Source organism: Myripristis murdjan, chromosome 1 (genome assembly GCF_902150065.1).
Source record: "Myripristis murdjan chromosome 1, fMyrMur1.1, whole genome shotgun sequence".
Lineage (NCBI taxonomy): Eukaryota > Metazoa > Chordata > Actinopteri > Holocentriformes > Holocentridae > Myripristis > Myripristis murdjan.
In genome coordinates this window covers 14,934,024-14,955,613 of record NC_043980.1, presented here as the reverse complement: position 1 = coordinate 14,955,613, position 21,590 = coordinate 14,934,024, and the positions used below count along the sequence as shown (strand labels likewise).

Below are 21,590 nucleotides of genomic sequence, written 5' to 3'. Positions count from 1 at the left end.
AACAAACAAAAAAACAGGTAAGATACAATGGCCTAAAATAATCCATGGGGTTTCAGAATAAGTAGGTTAAAAAATAACATAGATCGCATTCTCATAAATATGATGATCTTTAACATCTTATGCATACTTTGAGTGTTTTCTTTTAAATCACTATAATCATTTGTAAACACCAATGTTCTTTTCTCCATTTCTGATTCTGTTCACAGCTCAAAGACTGTTTTGGTGAGAACCCCCTCTGCTGGAGGCTGTTAAATGTAACATAATAGAAGTTGTATGAATCTGTGCCTGTCACTAACACCGGATCATCAAATGGCTGATGGAGACTTTGCAATCGCATTACATGCATCTTGTCACATGTTCATGAAATAAAATACTGTCATTCCTACAACGTAACTTAACTTAATTCAGTTTCAGTTAATCCTGCTGTGATTCTTGGGTCAATATGAGCCAAACATAACGTTGAAGACAGAAACTTGCAAAAATCCTTGATATAGCATTTAATCTTTAATTAAAAAAAAAAAAAACCTCAAATAAGCTCTCAGTTCTCTGTTACCCCTCTGCCATACAGACACACACATGCACATTTATCTCCTCCTGTATTGCCAATCTGAATGGGAAAATATTGTATATATACACGCTTTTACATTTTGATCCACCAAAAGCTGGTTAGTTGTAAAACCCTTCCTGCTTATCCTCATACATGTACATGTGAAAATTAGTGCTATTGTCACAAAATCCAAATTGTGGTGGATTAAAATGATGTTCACAAAACTGTCCACAACATATCCTGCCATTCAGAGCTCATGCTCGCCTCACAAAGGTTTATGAATTTGTTGCTCTTTCATAGATAAATAGGATGGATGAACAGATATGAAAGGCATTACACATGTGTAAGAGATTGTGACATAGCTCTTATGGGCATGGGAAAGCTTCTACATCAAGAATATATATTAAAGTAATATATAATATACACCATTAAATGCAAAAATTTATTAATTACTAAAAAATAAAAATAAAAAAATAATAAAAAAAATACAAAGTCACCTTGCAACAGTTTTAGCAGGATGCTGTAGCCAGGTGATTTTTTTTTTTTTTTTTTTGTTGGTTTGGTTGGTTGTTTTTTGGCCTATCAGGCAGTTTTTAAGTCATTTGTCCAGTAGGTGGCAGCAGAGTGTTAAGATTTAAAACACTGAGGCAGACTCTAATGTTCATCTTCAGTGCCTTGATTATACCAAGTGTAATCAGCAAGAAAAAAAAAATGATAATACTTCTGAGAAAAGATTTGATATTTCTTAGAGAATGATGAATAAGTGATGAAGATGATGAATGTGATGAATATTCTAGATGCATAGGAAAGGAAATTATGACACAAGCTTAGTACGGTTCACCGGCAAGGACAAGACTGGGTCATAGAAATTCTTAAAATTCCCATTAAACACTACACTGATTCTTGGGAATTTGGATAAATCATGTCCCACTAAGAAAAATGTTATTTCTGTTGGAAATGTACAACATTTTAATGAATAAAAAGAATCAAGGGCATAATCAGGGGGTCCTTTGCACATTTGTAAGGTTCTTTTATAGGTTTATTTTTAATTTGTATTAATTTAATGATTATATGTTGGTCCATGGCCTACAAAACCAATTGTCCTCGGATAGGAGATAATCATTTCAACTTGATTAAAACAACAAAAAGTAATAATTTCATTGAATAATATATTTACCACATGAAAGAGTACATCATAATATCTATTAAAAACTGCAAACGATGAGTTTTGAACAATATTTACTATTATTTTGTGGTTGCTCAAAATGTGTCCCACATATTCGTCACCACTGTCAGATATTTATTTAAAAAATAATAATAGAAAAAACTGCAAGGTCAATTACATTCCTGAGGAGCCCTTTTCAAACCTTCAGCTCTACTGCATGCTTCAAGACCGCTCAGGCTCCTGGAAGTTTTCTATTTTCTCTTAAATCTCTTCATATTTTGGGACACTGCTACTGTCACAACCATAAATTGTCAACACCGTCACTTCTGTATAAAAAATATTAAATTAGATTATGGAATAAATGTATACTTTTTAAGAAGAGGTCTGATGTAGGTAGCAACAGGGTGAAAACAAGCTGGCTAATGTGAACAACTCATGCTTATCATGTGAAAGAGCAGGTTTTTGTCACCACCGTCAGACGTCACCACCGTCAGGTTTTCTGTCTGACGGTGACGACTGAAGTCTGAAAAATGCTTATAACAGTGCTCAGGATTGTTATTTTTTGTACCAAATAGTTAAATAAAGTTGTTAAGCAAGAAGCCATTGACTTGAGTGGTAAAAATTTTGGAATTGTATGTTTTAATGAGGCCACTGTCACCACCGTCAGATTAGTGTCACCACCGTCAGAGGCAGTTATATTTGTTTTAAATGACTATACGTACAATATGTTTCTTTGGTGCTGTTGAATTATTAAAGTAATCTTTTAATACAATCTTTTAGTCTCTTTTAATACAAAAATATGTTTTTCAAATTAAAAAAAAAAAACATTAAGGTGACGGTGTTGACAAAAACAAAGTAGCCTAATAACTGGAAAAACACCTATTTTATGAAAAAAAATGCAAAATGAGGAGGTTGCACCGGTACATTGCTGAACAGCCAAGACCTTGGCCTATAATGATATACTTTCAGATTTTGTAATTTAACGCACTTTTTTTTTTTTTTCAAAATTAAAACCTGTTTTATCCAAATTCCCAAGAATCAGTGACTAATAATCAGCTCACCAGCAACACATCATCACATCTGCTTGGATTTATGAAGATCAGTGTCTCACATCTTTTATCACAATTTTGAAATAATTATGACTTATGTTGTTAATTCAGAAAAAAAGAGTGAATGCAGCTGAACTTAGGTGAATGCAATCTGATGTATTTATTTTGCATCAGAATGAAACTGAAGCTGAACACACACACACACACACACACACACACACACACATACATGCACACAAAGATTAAAACTCGGCACATCCAACTGATCCAGAAGTGTAAAAGGCATTAACAAATACAGATAATTCGAATGCAAATGAAACCTTACCCAACTGTGACAGCCAGCAACTGCTGGGACTCTGTTAGGTTTTTTTTTTTTTTTTTTTTTTTTTTTTCTGAATGCTTAAACACTAGCAGTGATCCCTGAAGCACTATCTCTGAAACTGGTAACACTTGTAGCAGATGGATTTGCCAAGTGTATCAAACTGAAGGCTCATTCTCTGCTTTACACCCAGTTTGTAATTTTATAACACGCTTTTTGCAAAACTGTAAACACCGGTCTTTACACGGCTACACGATTTTGCCAACTGCTTTTCCACACAGACGCATGTGAAAACAAAAGTGAGTCAGAAAGTGACTTCACTTCATATCAGAGCTTGAGCCCCAGGCAAACATTTGCTTTGGACAACAGTGGTTGCCAGTGTTGCACAGGGAGGAAGAGGGGTGAGAACGAGGAGCAGGAAGAGGATGATGAGGAGGTGAAGAAGTAAAATGAAATCTAATGTCCAGACCCACAAAGAAGGAGAGATTTCACCCATTTTTGTCTTTTTTTTTTTTCTAGCACTGGTTTTTGGTTTTCTTCAACTTCTGCAACTTCAACTTCCTCAAAAAAAAGGAGAAAACTGATAGTGTGTTATGTTCAGAACACACATCCATTCTTGACACATTTACATACCTGTGTGTGTGTGTTTACTACATGTATGACGAACTGCTACCATGCATACAGAAAAAGCAAAAGCCACAAGTGCCTTTCACTTCCACTATCAGTGTTTATTTGGTGCTCTGTGTGCTTTTTTTTTTTTTTTTTTAATCATGCATTTACACAAAAACAGAACTTTTTAAAAGAGTTTGAAGAGTTTTGCAAGAATTGTTTGTGTAACGTTTTGCTGGTTTGGTGGTGCAAGATTTTGTGCTTAGTGTGTAGAGTTTTGCAAAAATACTCTAAAGTTTCAAAGACAGTTTTTAAACAGTCAGAAAAGAACTGTAATCAGAGCAGGTAAGAGTTGATTGTGGAAGCAAAACACCTCATCTGTGAAGCATGAAGGAAGCAGTGTGTGTATCTGAAACACACATGGCTGCACCTGGACCTTACTGATGACATCTCTGTTGATGGGAACAACAGAGTGAATGTCTAAACCCTCTACTGCATGAATTATTACTTAAACATGCGTTCTCATGACTTCACTTAAATAATGAAAATATATATATATATTTTTTTAAGGGGGGTAAAATCTAAAAACATCCCTTAATTGAAAACCAGATTAAACAGATCCAATTTAGTGAAATGCAGCCCGTAGCCCAATATTTACACAGTTAATATAATTTCAATTGTTATTTGGAATGTATCTGGAGAAAGGGAAATACACAGACACTGCTTTAGTAATCTCCCTTTTCCTGGTGGTTTGAATACTGCCGATTGTGCTCTAGCAGACTCTTTTTTTTCTGTCATCAGCAGAAGCGAAAATATGGAGGCACTGCCTGCGTATAACTCTAAACCCCCCCCACTGACGCCACAGACCCCCAGCCAGTCTTCTCCAGCCAGCCTCCAGCGGTCCTGGACCCCCAGCCCTGACCCCCAGCCAGCCGGCCAGCCACACCCCCACCCTTCAGCTTTGTGCTTGAAATTAATTTGTCCTAATGACCTTGAGGGGACTAAGCACACCCAAAAGTTGACATTTATACTTTTATTGTATTATAGAACAGACGTTTTATAATACTTTCAAAACCTGCCGTTTTACTTCTTTAACACACTGCACCATACAACAATTGAAAACTGAACATACAGACTCATTCCAAAATTTGGTAAATGACACTGGTTAGTTATTTGACATTACATTCTAAATACAAGATAATTTTCCAATCATTCTCCAGGCATGCTATGATTTTGTGACAGTAGTACAGGTGATGATAAAATTAATTTGCATTTTGACTTTTATGCTGATATAAATTTTGTCAGAATAACTATAAAACATATTTGGCTGCATTAAAATCCATAAGGTAGAAAAATAACAGGCATGCCATACAATAAAAGGCACACTTGGATCACAAAAACAGCTGATTAAAAATACAATTAAAAAATATTCACATTTAAAAACAAAGATACAAAAACAGTGGGTAATGAATAGCGGCTCAGTGTAATTACAGCTATGTTAGCACATATTTTTACACACGTGGAGTTTAGTTCAAATATCAGGGCTGTTTGTTTCCTCTTTCCAAAAGTCAATGATTAAATCAAGCACTTTGAGATATGGCCTTCAGATTAAAGATCACACCATGTGTTGGTCTACTATTCAAAATTTGCTTCCGTATGGACTATATGCAAAAAAAAAAAAAAAAAAAAAAAAAAAAAAAAAATCCCATCTTCCCAGGAAATCTTTTTAGGTCCCGTGCTATTCTGATGGGTGCGATAATGTTGCCAGCAACAAGCAGATCAGTGCTCAAGCTCAGGAATAATAGGCCCTCATTCCCTTCAAAAAGAGACAATCCGCAACAATCCGCAAAGAAGAGTGAAACCAAAAACAATGAACTCTGTTAAAAAAACATCAGGCTCAGCCAAAAGTTACATAAACACTATCACACAGTTTAAAGGAACTCAGTGTGTTTGGCCTTTGCACTCCTATAACTGACAGCTTTATCAACACAGTGAAAACTGATGATCATGTCAAAACACGGAAGCAATATCATATTTGATGAGAGATTTATTCTGTTCTCTGCAAAGAGGAACTGAATTTTTTTCTGTGCATGAATGGTCTCTTAAACAGGGCTACATTTTGGACTGACGGTTGTCATTGTTAAAAGCAACAAATTTTACTCTTAAGTACATCTTTTGCTGAAGAACAACACTTTGCTACATTTTAAATCACATCCATTACAGGATGAATTTTTGTCAACTCTCCATAACCATTGGAGACATACTTTACTTTGCTCGTACACTTTTATTATATTTTCCAAATTTTTGTGTAGTTTCAATGTAACTATATGTAAGATAGTGACATATAGTGATAGGATATGAATCATTTTATTCATGTAGATTTTTATAGTGCTACTTCTACTTAAGCAAGATATTCGCAAAGTAATAATATTTCAGTAGCTCTTTTCACCTACGGCACTGAATTACACACATTTAAATGAGCATGAGTTACACATCACACCTTGATAAAAACATATATGACATGAGGAGTTATACGTGGTATACATGATGTAGGACAAGTGGACACGTGGAGTGGACCAGTACAAAAAAAAAAAAAAAGAGAGAGAGAGTTCCACAAGTTTGACAGTTTCAGTGTCCTCAAAAACCTCTGTGACATTTGACTGCATGGTTTCTCTTCCCTGAAGTATCTGTGATTAGAAACTGAGACAGTGTAAGAGGTCCCACAGTGAACGACAAAACAAAAAGATCGGACAAGAGCTACAGTGAAACAATTTTCCTTCCAATAATAACTATGTGTTTTGAGCTGTCATAAATCACTTTTAAAACTCCGGATGGGAGACCTACTGATTACGTCGCTCAAGTTGCCCTTGTTTCTTGTGGACTGAAATTCAGTCCAAACAAGTGTTCACTTGTTGAACTGAGTCAGTCGAGACATTCCTCTGATGCAAAACACTGATACAGATTTATAATCTTGCTACATCCATCATGATTTTCAAAGCAGAGGGACATAAAAGGAAGTAGAAATGATTCCTGCCACCAGACAAGGAAGATGTTTGTTTCAGTGGTTGCCAGTAAGGAAGATGTCTTTCATGTCACAGGTTTATTTGTGAGCCTGAGAAAGAGGAAGATTCAGGTATTTGGTATTTTCTCACAGAATGGTAACACTTGCATAAAGAATGAGGTGAAACAAATCTTTTTAACGACTTAAATGGAAAAATATAGTACGATTCTAGGCCTTGTTATCTTATGGGCATTAGTCCAAAAAAATAAAAATACAAAGAAGTTATATGTCAAATTATTGATTTAAAAAAAAATCCCTTACCAAAGTCATTTACTATTACAAATAATAACAAGCCACCATCACAAAAATGGAAACGTACCATTCTAAACATCTTGGTCTTGTGGGACTGGATGTCCACCTGCAACAAATAAGAGAAGTGTGTCTTGGTTAAACTTTGCACTTGGTCAGATTGGTCATACGTTCCACAGACAAAAAGAGAAGTTAAGGGAAGAAATGGATTTTCCGATAAGAAGTAAACTGATCACCCTATGTGGCAAGACAAAGACACAAGCAGAGGAGGAGCAGACGTAATTGAGGCTCCATTTCTTAGGAACTAGTCAGATTTTGATAGGATGATTCAGACTTTTAATACGTAACCAAGGGCCCAGCCTGCATCTAGCCTGGGCAAACAGCCGCTGAATAGATTTTTTTGAAATTGTTTCTAAACAAGAAGAAAAGAAAAGAAAAAAAAACTAAAACTAAAACTACATCAACTAAAAGTAAAACTAAAAAAAACAAAAATGGTCCATTGTTGAAATAGTTGGCAACAAGTTCAAACAATTACAAATCAGTTTCAGTTTCAATTTTATTTGTCCAGTCATGTTAACTGCACAAATTGAATGCAACCCAACCTACAGACATGATGAGATACATCAATCATGTAGTTACTGTGTGTGATACAAACGGCTGAAGCAGGCAGCTCACTGACTGACTGGTTAATGTGTCTCATCATGTCGGTAGGCTGCACAGACATACATACGCATGTGTGTGTGTGTGTGTGTGTGTGTGTGTGTTAGTAAAATTATCAGGGAAAATTAGGGGGAAAATACATTTATAGTTATTTATAATTATGATATTATAATTATTATATGTTACAGGGAAAAAAAATTTGCCAATTTTCAGGTTGGTTTGTTTTTATTTATTTATTTATTTCCTTAAGTTGCTTTATGTCTTTTTTCTCATGTCCAAACAGGTTTCGAAGGTTGAAATGTTTGGCAGAAGTACATTCCTGGACTGGTGTGTCAGTGAGAAAGAACTATGTTTGTTTGCAGCGGTGAGCGTGATCCTGCTTTCACGTTGTGCGAGCGCACGGGATGTTGTCATTCATGAAATTCATCAAGGAAAAGCTGATTTTTAAAAATATTCTGCAGCACGCAGAGATATCAATAAAACATTTTGGTAAAAGATTAACATTTAACTTTAGAAACCACTCATCAAAGAAAAAAAAAAAACAGATCCATAGTAGTCCCAGCTTCAGGCAGCTTCAAATATACAGACAGAGGTGTTGCAGTTTGTCTTCAGGTTTTTATAAAGAAAATGGTGTGCGCTTATTCAATCAGTCTTAGATATCTTGTAGAAAATCACCTTGTAAAGACAGATGTTTCCATTCAACTAAATTTCCATTGTGGGTAGAATACAATAGCTAAACTCTCTCAGCCATTTTAATAATGACAAAGAAAGGACTTCCTCTTGGTCTGAATAAAATGGCTGTTTGCATGTGGGTGGGGGAGGAGGAGAGTGTTAAACCGGCTGCACAAGTTTATCCACTCAACCTTAACCTTGGTCTCAACTTTCAACCGATGTATGGAAATCCCCTTGTTCACTTTCTTTTACGAAACGGAACTACTGACATCCTCTATTGTAAACTTTAAACGGGTACTACAAAAATAGCAAAGCAAAACGTAATCCCAAGTAATAGACCAGACACAATGGAACATTATATTAACAGCCAAGGAGACGAAAGCAGGATGAGGTCATAACTATTGGCTACTACCACAGACAGACTCAAAGTCCCTAAATGTAATTTTATGGTGATTTCACATTAGGGCAGCTGGGGCTATGCTCAACAATATGTGCAACAATATGGATGATACACACAACATGTGATATTACACATGTTATTGCATCGCAAATAAAGTATTATGGTGCTGTAGAGATTCTCTGGTCTACAAATTGTATTTGACACAGAGCCCAGCAGAAAGAAATCACCATAACATTGTTTTATCCGCTTTTTCAGTGAAAAATTAAAAAGCAAAAATGTTTACTCCACCTAAAATCACGAATCATATCAAAATATTGGTAAAATGAATCCTTTTTTTTTTTTTTTTTTTAACCATACTGTTCAGCTGTGCCATGTCCACAGAGGTCCTCCTGGGCTCACAGCTGGTTCCTGGATCATTGGCATTTTGGTAAATTTGCTACACTTGACCACATCTATCCCCGTGCCTTTTTTCTGCTGCTGCATCTTTGTTTTAGTTCTCTATTTTGTTTTCATGTGGCCTCAGTGTGGGCCTGCTGACACACATGAGTGATCACATTCTGAAACCAAGCCGGGCCTCACCAGTTTGCAATGTGGCTGTTCCAGTCCCCAATATTCTCATCCATGAGAAGTGAATCTGTGTGTGGGTGTGTTCAAGCTCAAGCTCAACAATATGTGCACTGATGATACAGACAACATGTGTGACTACAAGTCTGCCATACTTACGCTGATTGCGCTTTTTAAAAAACAGCAGTGCCATCAGAAGGCCTACGATCAGCGAGCCGATGACCACCACAGGAGCAACCACCCTCGATGCTGAAGCCAACGATGACTCTTGTCCTAAACATTCAAATACAGTGGGGGTTATAGGCTTTTTTGGCTTAATTAATTTCCTCAAAATCTGTACATATCTCAACTCAACAACAAAACTAGTAATATATATGTATTTATATATATCAGTGCTTACTATACCACCAACGTTCACTTTCTCTTGTTACTCTCATACGAAAAGTTGGCATATCAGCACTGAGTTAAATAACCACCCCTGTGAGAAGGAAATGAAAGCCGGAGCAAACAAGACTGACAAGACTGGTGGTACAGGCGGCCATGGCTGTACAGGTAATACAACAGGTCATGCCAGGTGCACAACAGATACTAAAGTACTGATTATAACCTTTAGCATGGCAATTGTGAGAACGAAAGATAAAAGCTGCGTTATGGTGAATGTGTTGTTTCTCAGTGAACACTCCAATGAGTTTTTACACCAGTGACACTGAGCTGCTGACTCTTTAAAGGTTTGGTTCAGTATTTTTCAACCTAGAACATATTAAAATGTTGATACCAATCATCATACACTAACTTTTTTTTAAATGCTTATTATTTTGCAGTTTTGAGGAAACTCGCATGTATATTATTTAGAGATATGTTGCAGCCTGGCAACTATGTTGAAATGTGTACCAGCTCAGACAATGGTGTTTTCTTTACCCAGGCGGTAAAAAACAAACAAAAAAAAAAAAACACAATAGTGTTAACAAAAAGAGCCATCATGCAATATCTCCATCCCCTTTGGACATGGGATATATTTATATCTGTTTCAGCAGATAGCACAAGCTCTGTATGAATGAGGACATGCCAACATGTCCAATAGGGCTGAATGATTTTAGGAAAAGATCTAATTGCGATTTTTCTGGCAGATATTGCAATTTCAATTTTATTCGTGATATTTCTTCAAATCAGGCTTCAGTGCAATATTCACCATGTACAGTAAGAAATTTAAGACATGACAGAAAATTATATCATACCATCAAAACATTAAATGCTATTTACTCTAATGCAAGGATGAATAATAAAAGTAAGAATTGCTTCCAACATGTATTTATTGCCAAGAAACATCTTATTATGTTACGTCTTATTAGAATAGTGCAAAAAAATCCTTAATTGTGTATATTTGAAAAAAAATAATAAAATACAAAACAATTTTAAAAACGATGTTAAATGAGTAATAACACTCCACATTTTTCAGCTCTGTTACAACTTTTTCCTCACACTCCGCGTACAGCTGTGGGATGGGAACCTGGTTGAAGATAGATAGATAGATAGATATACTTTATTGATCCCAACCAGGGAAATTCTGGACGCAGGTGCAGGAGAGAATCATATCTTCTGTCCTGTGTGCGGAGGTTTTGAACTCTGTCTTTGGCACCATGTCTTTGGCAGTGTAGTGTGCTAATGCAGTCGTTATCTCCCGGCGTCTGTGGCTGTTTTTTTTTTTTATCTCTACTTTCTTATTCCTATCTGATGAAAGTTTAAGCATCCTGTAAGTATGGACCATTTTCTTAGAAATAACTTAGTTATTGCAGTGAGGGTTGAAGTGAAAGAATTATTTTCAGTCTTTAAGTTTGATGCCAATCCACAAGTATGCAAAACAGACAGGGTTAGTAATTACACCCGCTATTTGGCTCCTTGCACTGGAGTTTCAGCAATTTCTGTTTTTGGATGTTTATATATGGGTCATTCCATGTCATTTCACCAAATTTTCAGGGCATCCCATGCACTTGGGTCTCGACGTGCTGCTCTTTTGGGATTAAATCCCCTAACTCTGCTTCTGGTTCAGCTGAAGCCATTTCAAAACACATTATTTACAGACACCAGCTTGTTGTTACTGAGTGTGTATGCCGTCGCCGGGACAATGGCCGCTTCTGATTGGTGAGCTTGACAGGGCATGACAGCGGGAAGGTAGGAAAACGGCAAGTATGTGTAAAAAAGTTGATATAACAGATCCTGGGTCAGTCAGGAGTGCTGCAAAAAAACACAGCTTTTGCAATCTCAAGATCGCACTGTCTGAAATCGCAATTTCGGTCAGAAAACGATAAATTGTTCAGCCCTCATGTCCAAGCACCTCAGCCCTCAAGCTTCTTGTGTGTCTGACAATCAAGCATTTATAAACTGTAATTATCACTCAGCTGGCACTGTCAAATAAACATCCATCGCAACTGTCTGGTTGTTCATGCTCCCATTCAACAACCCTTGAACCCACACTGTAATCAAATTTTGAGTGTCACATAAACTCATGAGTGATCTTGCATTATTTTGACCACACACACTCTGTCAGATCTGTTTCTGAGTAAAGCTTAAGGAGTAATTCATCCTAAAAGGACTCAAGTTTGTAGTGCACAACAACATGTAGGCCTACCTTCCTTCACTGGAGTGAGCGGGACTTCAAATTTGGTCTCTCCCTCTTTGGTTCCACTGGCGCTGAGCACTGTGCATGTGTACTTGCTGAAAACAGAGCCTTTCAACAGAGTCAGCTTACTGGAGAGTTGAAACAGATTGTCAGCTGTCTGCTTGACCTCCATCTCAGAGCTGCTTGTCCAGTCATGGTTGTCTGCATCAAACCAGCGAAGTTTGCCTTGTGGGAAACCACCATCAGAGCTACAGAAAAGTGTCACATCGGTATTTGGAGGGATATCTTTTTCAGGGTTGGAGCGTACAGTTGGTTCGTTGTATTTGGCTGCAAAGAGAAAATGAAAAGTAAACATGGTCATTAACCTGAGCACTGCACCTGTACTTTGGTTAAATGACAGCAGTAAAGTTGATGGGAAAATTTCATCAATATCTCTGATTACTGTGAAGGACCATCAATTAACTGCCAAACATTCTGTGACATTCTGGTTGAATAAGTTCAAGTTTATTTAAAGTGCAATGTTCACTGTTTACACTCTCAAACGGCTTTACATGCCCTTTGAACAAGCAGAGCAAAGCCCCTGACTTACTGATCCTCACAGCAGGCAAGAAAAAACTCCCCCAAACCACAAGCTGTGACAGGAAACAAAATGGAAACCCCATTCCTGTCCAGACAAATGTGCAACGGGTGCTGACCCAGTGACAAATTAAGTGAGAATAAAGTGAATAAAACAGCGAAGGAACTAAAATGCAGGAACTAACTGTGACGGTGATAATGATCATAGTGAAACAGAAAACTAGCTCCAGCTATTAAAAGAGCAAGCCGAACTCAAGGGGAATACCGGTCTGTTCAAAAAGAAAAGTACCCTGAGCTCTAAGCATTCCTTTCATACATTCACAGCCAGCGCTTCTGTCTTTTCACAAACCATTTTCTGTGACGTGAAGGTTCACTATGACAGGTTTGAACTGAGGTAGCATTCATTTTTTAAGCCTTTACTGATTCAGTATGAACCTGTGTGTGAAAAAGGTGTCAGTTATGTTTCACTGGTCAACTATAGCATGGCTTGGTCGAAGAGAGGGCTCTCACCTGTCACACTGAGGCGGGCCTTGCTGGAACTGTCACCACTTGTGGTCACCACTTGCAACTCGTACTCACCAATGTCACTGGGTGTAGTGCCATTGATGAGCAAAGACACATTCATGTTCTTTTTGGTCCAAGAGGGCTGGGCAAGCTGAAAACGTGGCACTGATGTCAATTCACCATTGTGAAAAAATACTAAGGGTTTTTGATCTCCCGATTTCTTCCAAATGACCAGTGTGATCTCTGCATCTGCTGCTTCTTTTGCCATGTTGACAACACAATCCAGCATTGACTGTTGGCCATGCTGTCCGCGGGTCTGCGATTTACAATGCACATTTACAAAAGCTGTAGATTGAAAAGTGATAGCGAAAAAAAAAAAAAAAAATTAGATTACAACAGTGCCAAAGCAGTATGTCAGACTTTAAATTCTCACAATGTGTGTGCAGATCGAATGAAAACTTACAGTAAGCATTTCCAGCACTGATGCAGATGAGACTCAGAAACAAAAAGAGGATGCCAAGTGAAGCCATGTTCTCAGTCCTAAAATAGTGGAGCACAATTGTTAGTGTGGGATTGTTTATGGAATACTGTCCTGTAATGCACACACACAGACACACACACACGCACACACCCACACACTTGAAAGCGGCAGGGAGCCAAAGTACATTTTTAGACATTTTCCACTCCTCACTATAACCCAAAGCAAGCTCATTATTGAACAAGGTTCAATATTTACATTGGCATACATATAATGGTCAGATTTTTTTTAACTGTTAAGCACTCCAGTTTCCAAGCAGAGGACTTGCAACATGATTTGCATCATGATGACAAAAGAAAAAAGAATGATTCAGAGGCTGCAAAACAAAATACATCCATATGATTGCAATCCAGTTTTAGGATGAGTTGTGAGCAATCAAGACAGATAACGATACAGTACTGTGAACACCGGTGATATGAGGTTTTATTTGGGCAAGGTTGTTTTGAGAGCACAAACTGCCATGCAACCATGACCTATGACCAATATAAATTATCATAGTAAACAAATCTGTTTATGTAATCTTTTGGTTTCAGTTACACGGGAGACCCTCCTCCTTGAGCCTAACGTTTCTGAGCTCTCCTGCACATTTTTCAGTGAATAAACTGGTCACTGTAAGTCTTTTTGTAGCCTACATAGGTCTTCATTGCAAGGACTGAAATTATTTTCTGCGGGTTTTCGTGTTCACTGACAGCAGTCAATGTCTATTTTGTTGCAGCTGTACTTTAAATAGTTGTTTAGGCTTGTGGTCTCACGTTTCTTTGGTCCAACCTGATACTGAATACATTTCCCCCCTTTGCATTTTTTTTTTTAATCTTTACTTTCTTATTCCTATCTGATGAAAGTTTAAGCATCCTGTAAGTATGGACCATTTTCTTACAAATAAGTTAGTTATTGCAGTGAGGGTTGAAGTGAAAGAATTATTTTCAGTCTTTAAGTTTGATGCCAATCCACAAGTATGCAAAACAGGCAGGGTTAGTAATTACATCCGCTATTTGGCTCCTTGCACTGGAGTTTCAGCAATTTCAAAGGAATCTGTTTTTTGATGTTTATATATGGGTCATTCCATGTCATTTCACCAAATTTTCAGAGCAGCCCATGCACTTGGGTCTCAAAAAATTCTGAAAAATTCACCAGTTGTACCTTATGTATCCAATAGGCACACTGTAAAATTTTAGTTTGCTCGGATGGATACTTTTTGAGATATGGCCAATTTAGTGAGGGGAGTACGTGTCGATTTTGGTGCGATTTTGGCACGTCCTTATTTTTCCTCCATTTTCAGGTGTCAGTATCTCAGGAACTACACCACATAGGAAACTGACATTTGGTACTCTCCACCTACTCTCTCAAAATATACAAAAAACATCTGTCATACATCATAACTGGCAGGCATGCCAGCACCTCAAAAATGGAAAAAAAAATTACGCGGGTTTTGGGCCTTCAGAAAACAACTTTGTATTTGCCCCAGCTTCTTGATTTTTTCTGAGCTTTGAGATACATACATGGACTGTTCAAAGCATTAATGTTTAGTCAGATATATGCATCGTTTTCTGGATGGCAGCTTCTCCAAATCCAAAAAAACGTTTTCATGTCACATTTTCATTGGCATGTGGGAATGTCTTAAAAAATCTGATTTTTGTTTAATTTAAAGTTCAAAGCTTGCTCTTTCTTGGAATATAAAACATTTTTTCTTCATGCAAGTTCATCTTTTTTTTTTTTTTTTGTTATCCCAAACATGGGGCTATTTCACCACTCGCGAATATAGAAATTCCTCAATATTAGACTATTGTAGCTTGCGTTTGTGTCTTATATTCATTTATTGTTTGGAATTTGTTCATTATTAACCTAAAATACAATGACCATTGCACCAAAAATGCATTTCTTTGTCAAAACATCAACATTTTCATGAACTTTTTACCAAATCTCTTAAGCTGCACATTTTTTGGTTTGTTGCCTCAGGGCAACAACATGCTATCAGGGTACTAAAACGCCAAGGTGTTCTACATTATTTAATAAGTGTAATGAGGAACAAACAAGCAATAAATACATTAGAAGAAGTTTTATTTCAACAACAGCAACAATTTCAACAAGTTTTATTTCAACAACAGCAAGCATTTTCTTTTGATACATCATCTTCGTTTTCCTCTTCATCCACAGACTCAATGTCATCACACAGGCCATCTGTTTTCAAAGGAAACTAGGAAGCACAAAATCAGAATAGGGCTGTGTTCCAAATTGCATACTTCGACTTTTTACTTTTAGTATGTACTGCAGCTGCCCTTACAAAGTATGTAGTGTAGTATGCAGTATGCATGCGTATGCAGACTTTTGGGACACACTACATACGTCATCCCTAAACTCCGACCCTCTTGCTCACTTACGGCGCCATCCAAAGCGCCACATTCACACTTGAGTGCGCTGTCGTCTGTCATATTTCTTATCTTCTGTCTTTCTGCCGCTTCTGCTGTCACTGAGCCAGATGAGTGTGATGTGTGTGTTTTGTTGTCTTCCAGATGTGGGCGTGGCTTGTACACGCAGCTTAGTCAGTGCAATGTAACTTGCGCTACGCAAAGGATTGTGGGTCAGAATGGCCAGAGCAGCATGCTGACATGCATACTGCAAAATCTGACCGGATGTAGTAGAACATCCTGGTACTCTTGGCATACTGCATCTGACATACTATGTATTGGGACATACTAATTTTTTTTCTTGCATACTAAATAGTATGGCAGTATAGGTACTGGAACTCAGGGCTGGTGTCTGTGTAGATTCTCAGTCATCCAGCCATGAAGACGCTGAAGATGTTTCACCTATAATCCAAGAAGCTTCCTCTGTGGAGTCGTTAACAGGGTCGTTGATACCACTTGGTTAGTCAATACTCCTGGCTGTTGTGATGACGGTTGTTAGAGTCATTAGACCCATCTGGAGCCACCTGTGAATGACCAACACTAGTCACATGGTCACAATTACAATTTTAACCCCTCCCCCCAATAAAATGTTTGTGCATCCATTTCCTGTGATTAATAGTAGATAGTACAGCAAAAAAACTGATTATGGTGATAACTATGCATCCCTGCACATCTCCATCCATAAGCATGTTATTGTTCAAACAAAAGTGGTCTAACTGCACACTGTTGCCCTGAGGCTACGGATGAAAAACTACCATTTTAGTATATAAATAAAGACAAAAAGTGTCTTTACTCAATCAAATATGCTTCTTCACATATACATGCACATCACACATATTATTTATACAAAGATATTTAAATCTAAACATGTTAAAAAGTGAAATTTATCTTACCTTCTGCTAGCAGTGTGTCTATGCCAGCTATGGTCCCAAAAATGACTGTTCCACCTCCCAGACGAAAGGTCAAACCCATACCCACCTCAAATTTGATTGGTCACAGACTTGTCCTCAGACTTTTAATGTTATATTTTTCTTTAAAAAATTTAAAGGGGTTGTGTATGGGCCAAAATAGTGGTTTGTTGCCTGAGGGAAACACCATGCCATAGAGGGTTAAGAAGGTTCTAAGTAGAGCTTCAAAATGCAAAAAGAAGAAATGGGAGTGAGACGATGGCAAAGGCAAAAAAGCTTTCTCTCTTTGAACGCGGTCGGATTGTTGAGCTGCATAAGCAAGGCCCAACAACAAAGCCCTCGCAGCGTGCCATTGCTGCTGAGGTTGGACGCAGTAAGACAGTCATTTTTAACTTCCTAAAAGATCCTGAGGGTTATGGTCAAAAAAGTCAAGTGGTAGACCCAAAAAAATTTCACCGGCCCTGAGCTGGAGGATCCAATTGGCTCCAATTAGCCCAAATTAAGCTTGTCAATGGTGCCAACTGCAGTCCCATAACCATCAGACGGCATCTGCGAGAGAAGGGTTTGGCACAAAATTGCCCGTCTGGAGTTTGTGTGATGCCCACAAAAGTGTTATCACATTTGTGGTAATTATTATAATTTTATAATTAATTTTGTTTGTGAGTATTTGTTCAGGGGTATTTAACATATTTCCACCAACGTTGCACTAAAATATTTCATGTCCATATCGGGAGTAATTAATGTGTGATCACCAGCAGGGGGCAGTGTGACATCCGCTGGGCCCCAGGGGCTTTACGTCAGTTTGGTCCGCTTTGCAGCTTTCCTCTTTCTGCTGAGCGAGAGAAGACAAACGGATGTGGAGTTTCTCTGTTTCATTTATTTCTCCTGTTTACAGGTTGGTGGAATGGTAAATTAAGAAAAGTAATTGAAGTGCAGTATGTTAACATGTTGCGGTATGTTTTAATGTCCGGTATTAAGCTAGTTTTATGAATATGTGGACTGGACATATATGTGTGCGGAGTAGTAGCCGTATTTTCGCGCTTGATGACGTCACCTGTTGCTATCCAAGTCGCGCCAGTCATTTTTACTTTTAGCTCCTCGAGCATTTCTATGAAGCTTTTATATTTGTTCATAGTTGTAGTATTGTGTTAAATGTTAAAAAATGATTTCATGTACTGTAAAACAGGGTTAAAAGCTAATGTTAAAGATTAATTTTAAATGTTTTAAAAACTGGAACAATGGAGCTTCAGGTTGTGCAGAGGCGTCAAACAGCAGCTGGCTATGTGGAGATTTTGAAGGGGGCATCTCTCATGACTGAAGGCCATCGTCTGTGTGGTAATGACTGGGTTTTTCAACAGGACAACGCTGCAGTTCACTATACCTGCCTGACAAAGGACTTCTTCCAGAGAGATAATATCACTCCCTCTGTGAAGCCATCTTCACCACTTGGAGCAACATTCCCACTTGCCTCCTGGAAACACTAGCATCAAGCATGCCGAAACAAATTTTTGAGGTGATTACCAAGAAAGCTTTTTTGCCTTTGCCATCAGGAGGTCATGACAGTGTGGATACCTGACAGAAAATGACACTGAATCCACATTTTTGCGAAGATTTGGGCTTTTAAAGGCTGTGGTCTTAAACTTTTGATCAGCTGATGAACAGCCTATTTCAATTTAATGGTTGTTTGCAATAAATTGCTTACTCTTTTTTTTTTTTTTTTTTTGTCTCATTTCTTCTTTTTGCATTTTGAAGCTCTACTACCTTCTTAAGATCCAACAGTGCAAAATGTAAATTCCTGCAATTTCTCAACTGGTCTTGAGATTTTGATCAGGAGTGTGTGTGTGTGTGTGTGTGTGTGTGTGTATGTATATAGATTGTATGCAATTACTGGGTCCTTTTTCCCCATGCATTGACTTTATAAAGATAAAATTCATGAAGTGGCACTTATGACAATAATAGGAACAGCTCTGCCTAGGGCCCAACAATAAACCTAATTATTTTCAAAATTGCAACATGGCCAATTGCAATATCCAAATTGCTGGAGCTGCAACTTTTTGATAAAGATAAACTGTTATAAAACACTCTCTATCATGAAGTATTATGGTGCTGCAGAAATACTCTGGTGTACAAATTGTTTGGCACAGAGCCCAGCAGAAAAAGAAATCACAACATCGTCTTAACAGCTTTTTCAGTGAAAAATTAAAAAGCAAAAATGATTCCTTCAATTAAAATCGTGAATCATATCGCAAAATCGGTAAAATGAATCCCAATATCTTTTTTTTCTTTCTTTCTTTCTTTTTTTTTTTTTAACCATATCATTCAGCCCTAGCTCTGCCTGCCATGTCCACAGAGGTCCTCCTGGGCTCACGGCTGGGTCCTGGATCATTGCCATATTGGTAAATTTGCCACGCTTGGCCACATCTTTCCTTGTGCCTTTTTTCCTACTGCTGCTTCCTTGTTTTAGTTCTCCATTTTGTTTTCATCTGGCTTCAGTGTGGACCTGCTGACACAGTTGAGTGATCATATTCTCAATGTGGCTGCTCCCGTCTCCAATATTCTTATCCATGAGAAGCGAATCTGTGTGTAGGTGTGTGTGGTTTTTGGGGAGGGGGTGTCAGGCATTGACCTTCAAGCAGATATGTTGCCCTACCAAGTCCTAACAGTGGAAACATCTCATCTGAGCAGGTGTAGGAGTACAATGCATCATCAAACTGTAAAGAAGTCTGCTTTTCTTCCATGGTCTGGCATGTTGATAATGCAGGTTGTCAACAGCAGCAAAATGTCAATAACCCTCCTGTTAGCTTCAGATTTACCAACTCCAGTATCTTAAACCTCCTGAAAAGCATTATAATAAAAACTGTTACCCAAGTTTATGCGTCTTGTTGACTATCTAACTAGCCTGTTACATAAAACATAACCTGAGTTCTTGTGGGAATCAGATTTCTCTCCCCCAAATGGCACATTAACTATCAGTAGTTGTGGTACTACTACAGGTTAGGGCTCTAAAGAAAATTTGAGACAAGTCAATTTTTTTGAAGATTATAAATGGCATGTTATAGTTCCTCAGCGTCATCCAAACCAGCTAAAGCACTCAAAAAGCAAAAAAACTTAATCGTATATTTAGAGATGATAAACACTGAACTGGGTCAAATTGAACCCTAAGATAACAGGAGGGTTAATTAAATTATTTCAACACACCACCACACACATCACATCAATCACATCACCATGCACACTAGCAAGACGTATTAATGGACAGCAGAAAGAAGTAGGCCACAGGTCATGTTTTATTATGGAGGAGAGAAAAATAGTTTATCAAATATTAGATAAAGGTGAACTCTTTGACTTCCTGTAACAGGGAGATTCAACCTCTGATCGGTATAGGTCGGTTTTGTCATTTCTAAGTAAACCCGCTGAGAAGCTTAAGACTACTCATAAATATTCTTTGTTTTGGTGCTCCCACTGAGAGAAATGCCTCAGAGGAATAATCAAAGGGGGTGTTTCAGTGACATGAGGCAACAGACTGTCCTGTGACCTGTGTGCAATTAAATATTATTGCATATTGCATTCCATAGCCTATCTGTTCCCAGTGTACAAAATCTATGCATGTTATCTGCATTTTTCAAATAACTGTGTACTTTGAAACCTATGTCATATGTTTGCTTTTAATTTTCTATAAGGGATTTGAAGAGTATGCATATTTTGGAAAACACATTTTGTAAGGGGCAGGCTGAACAACAGTAGGTCTTTTCACCTTCGCCCTGGCTTGCCAATTAATCCACCAACTTTGCATTGCACTTCGACTCGCTGAACAGGAGGATTTGAACAATAGCAGCCCCCTACGGGATCGTATACTCAGCCGGTTCCTTTCAGGGTCTTGCTGCCCCTCGTTTGGAGTCCTAACACGAATGTGAGTGAATGTAAACATGCACTGGGGGAGTCTGTTTAAACTTTCGTTTAACCTTTAGTTTAAGAGCACCCAGCCCTCTAAACAAACCAGCGACAGCACCACAAGAGGCATTCCGGATACGTGTCTTAACACTTAACGCCACGATAATGGTTTGGTAGGCCAGTGCTATTGACCCTCTTCGTCCTCTAGTATTTATAGACAAATACTGAACTGACATAGGATGTTAAAATGAACACATTGCGCAAGTAAATGTAAGTGAATCGCCGCGTCACTATGCGGTTTCGCAAGTTGAATGATATGGATTTTTTGCAACGTCGGAGCAGATATTACAACACTCACATGGAGGCACCATAACCGCTCTGTCGCGCAAACTTTACGCGTTTCTCTCGGTTGTCGGCGCAGTATTTTTCCATTATCATCTCCTCGACTCGGAATATATAGCCAATCGACTTCATTCAACGACTTATCGTGTAACAGTAAACGTGGTTTAAAACAATCGTGCCCATACAGCCATGTTGCTAAGTCGTCTGATCACGCAGCCTTGGTACCGCATGTTGTAACAAAAAGGTGAATCTGAAACAGAAACGCCGCTAACAGATGAGAAATAAGAAGACATTACACTGACCATGCATGCTCCTCCGCGAGGGGAACGGACCGTCCGTTGTCGGCTGGCGGCTCTTGTATGACTCTTGGTTTCACTGGCTCTGGCTCATTATCTTACTTTCGGTTTCCTTATGACTAATGACCAATGCAACTTGTCCTCCGGTTTGATGCTCATGTGTTTTAGTTTTTTCTATCCTGCAGAGTGAAACGGAAAGAGTAAGCCCACCAGTCTTT

At 38.1% G+C, this 21,590-nt stretch overlaps 1 protein-coding gene across 1 annotated transcript; it reads right to left on the bottom strand.

Moving 5' to 3' along the window:
• Nucleotides 1–5,319: 5,319 nt before the first annotated feature.
• Nucleotides 5,320–21,527, bottom strand: LOC115366854 (butyrophilin-like protein 1). The gene is made up of 7 exons (XM_030062506.1): nucleotides 21,379–21,527; nucleotides 13,456–13,532; nucleotides 12,999–13,337; nucleotides 11,922–12,239; nucleotides 9,455–9,568; nucleotides 7,070–7,108; nucleotides 5,320–6,801 (listed from the first exon to the last, which is right to left on the bottom strand). The coding sequence occupies exons 2-6, from the start codon at nucleotides 13,520–13,522 to the stop codon at nucleotides 7,074–7,076; spliced, it is 873 nt and encodes a 290-aa protein (XP_029918366.1). The 5' UTR covers nucleotides 13,523–13,532; nucleotides 21,379–21,527; the 3' UTR covers nucleotides 5,320–6,801; nucleotides 7,070–7,073.
• Nucleotides 21,528–21,590: the final 63 nt, after the last annotated feature.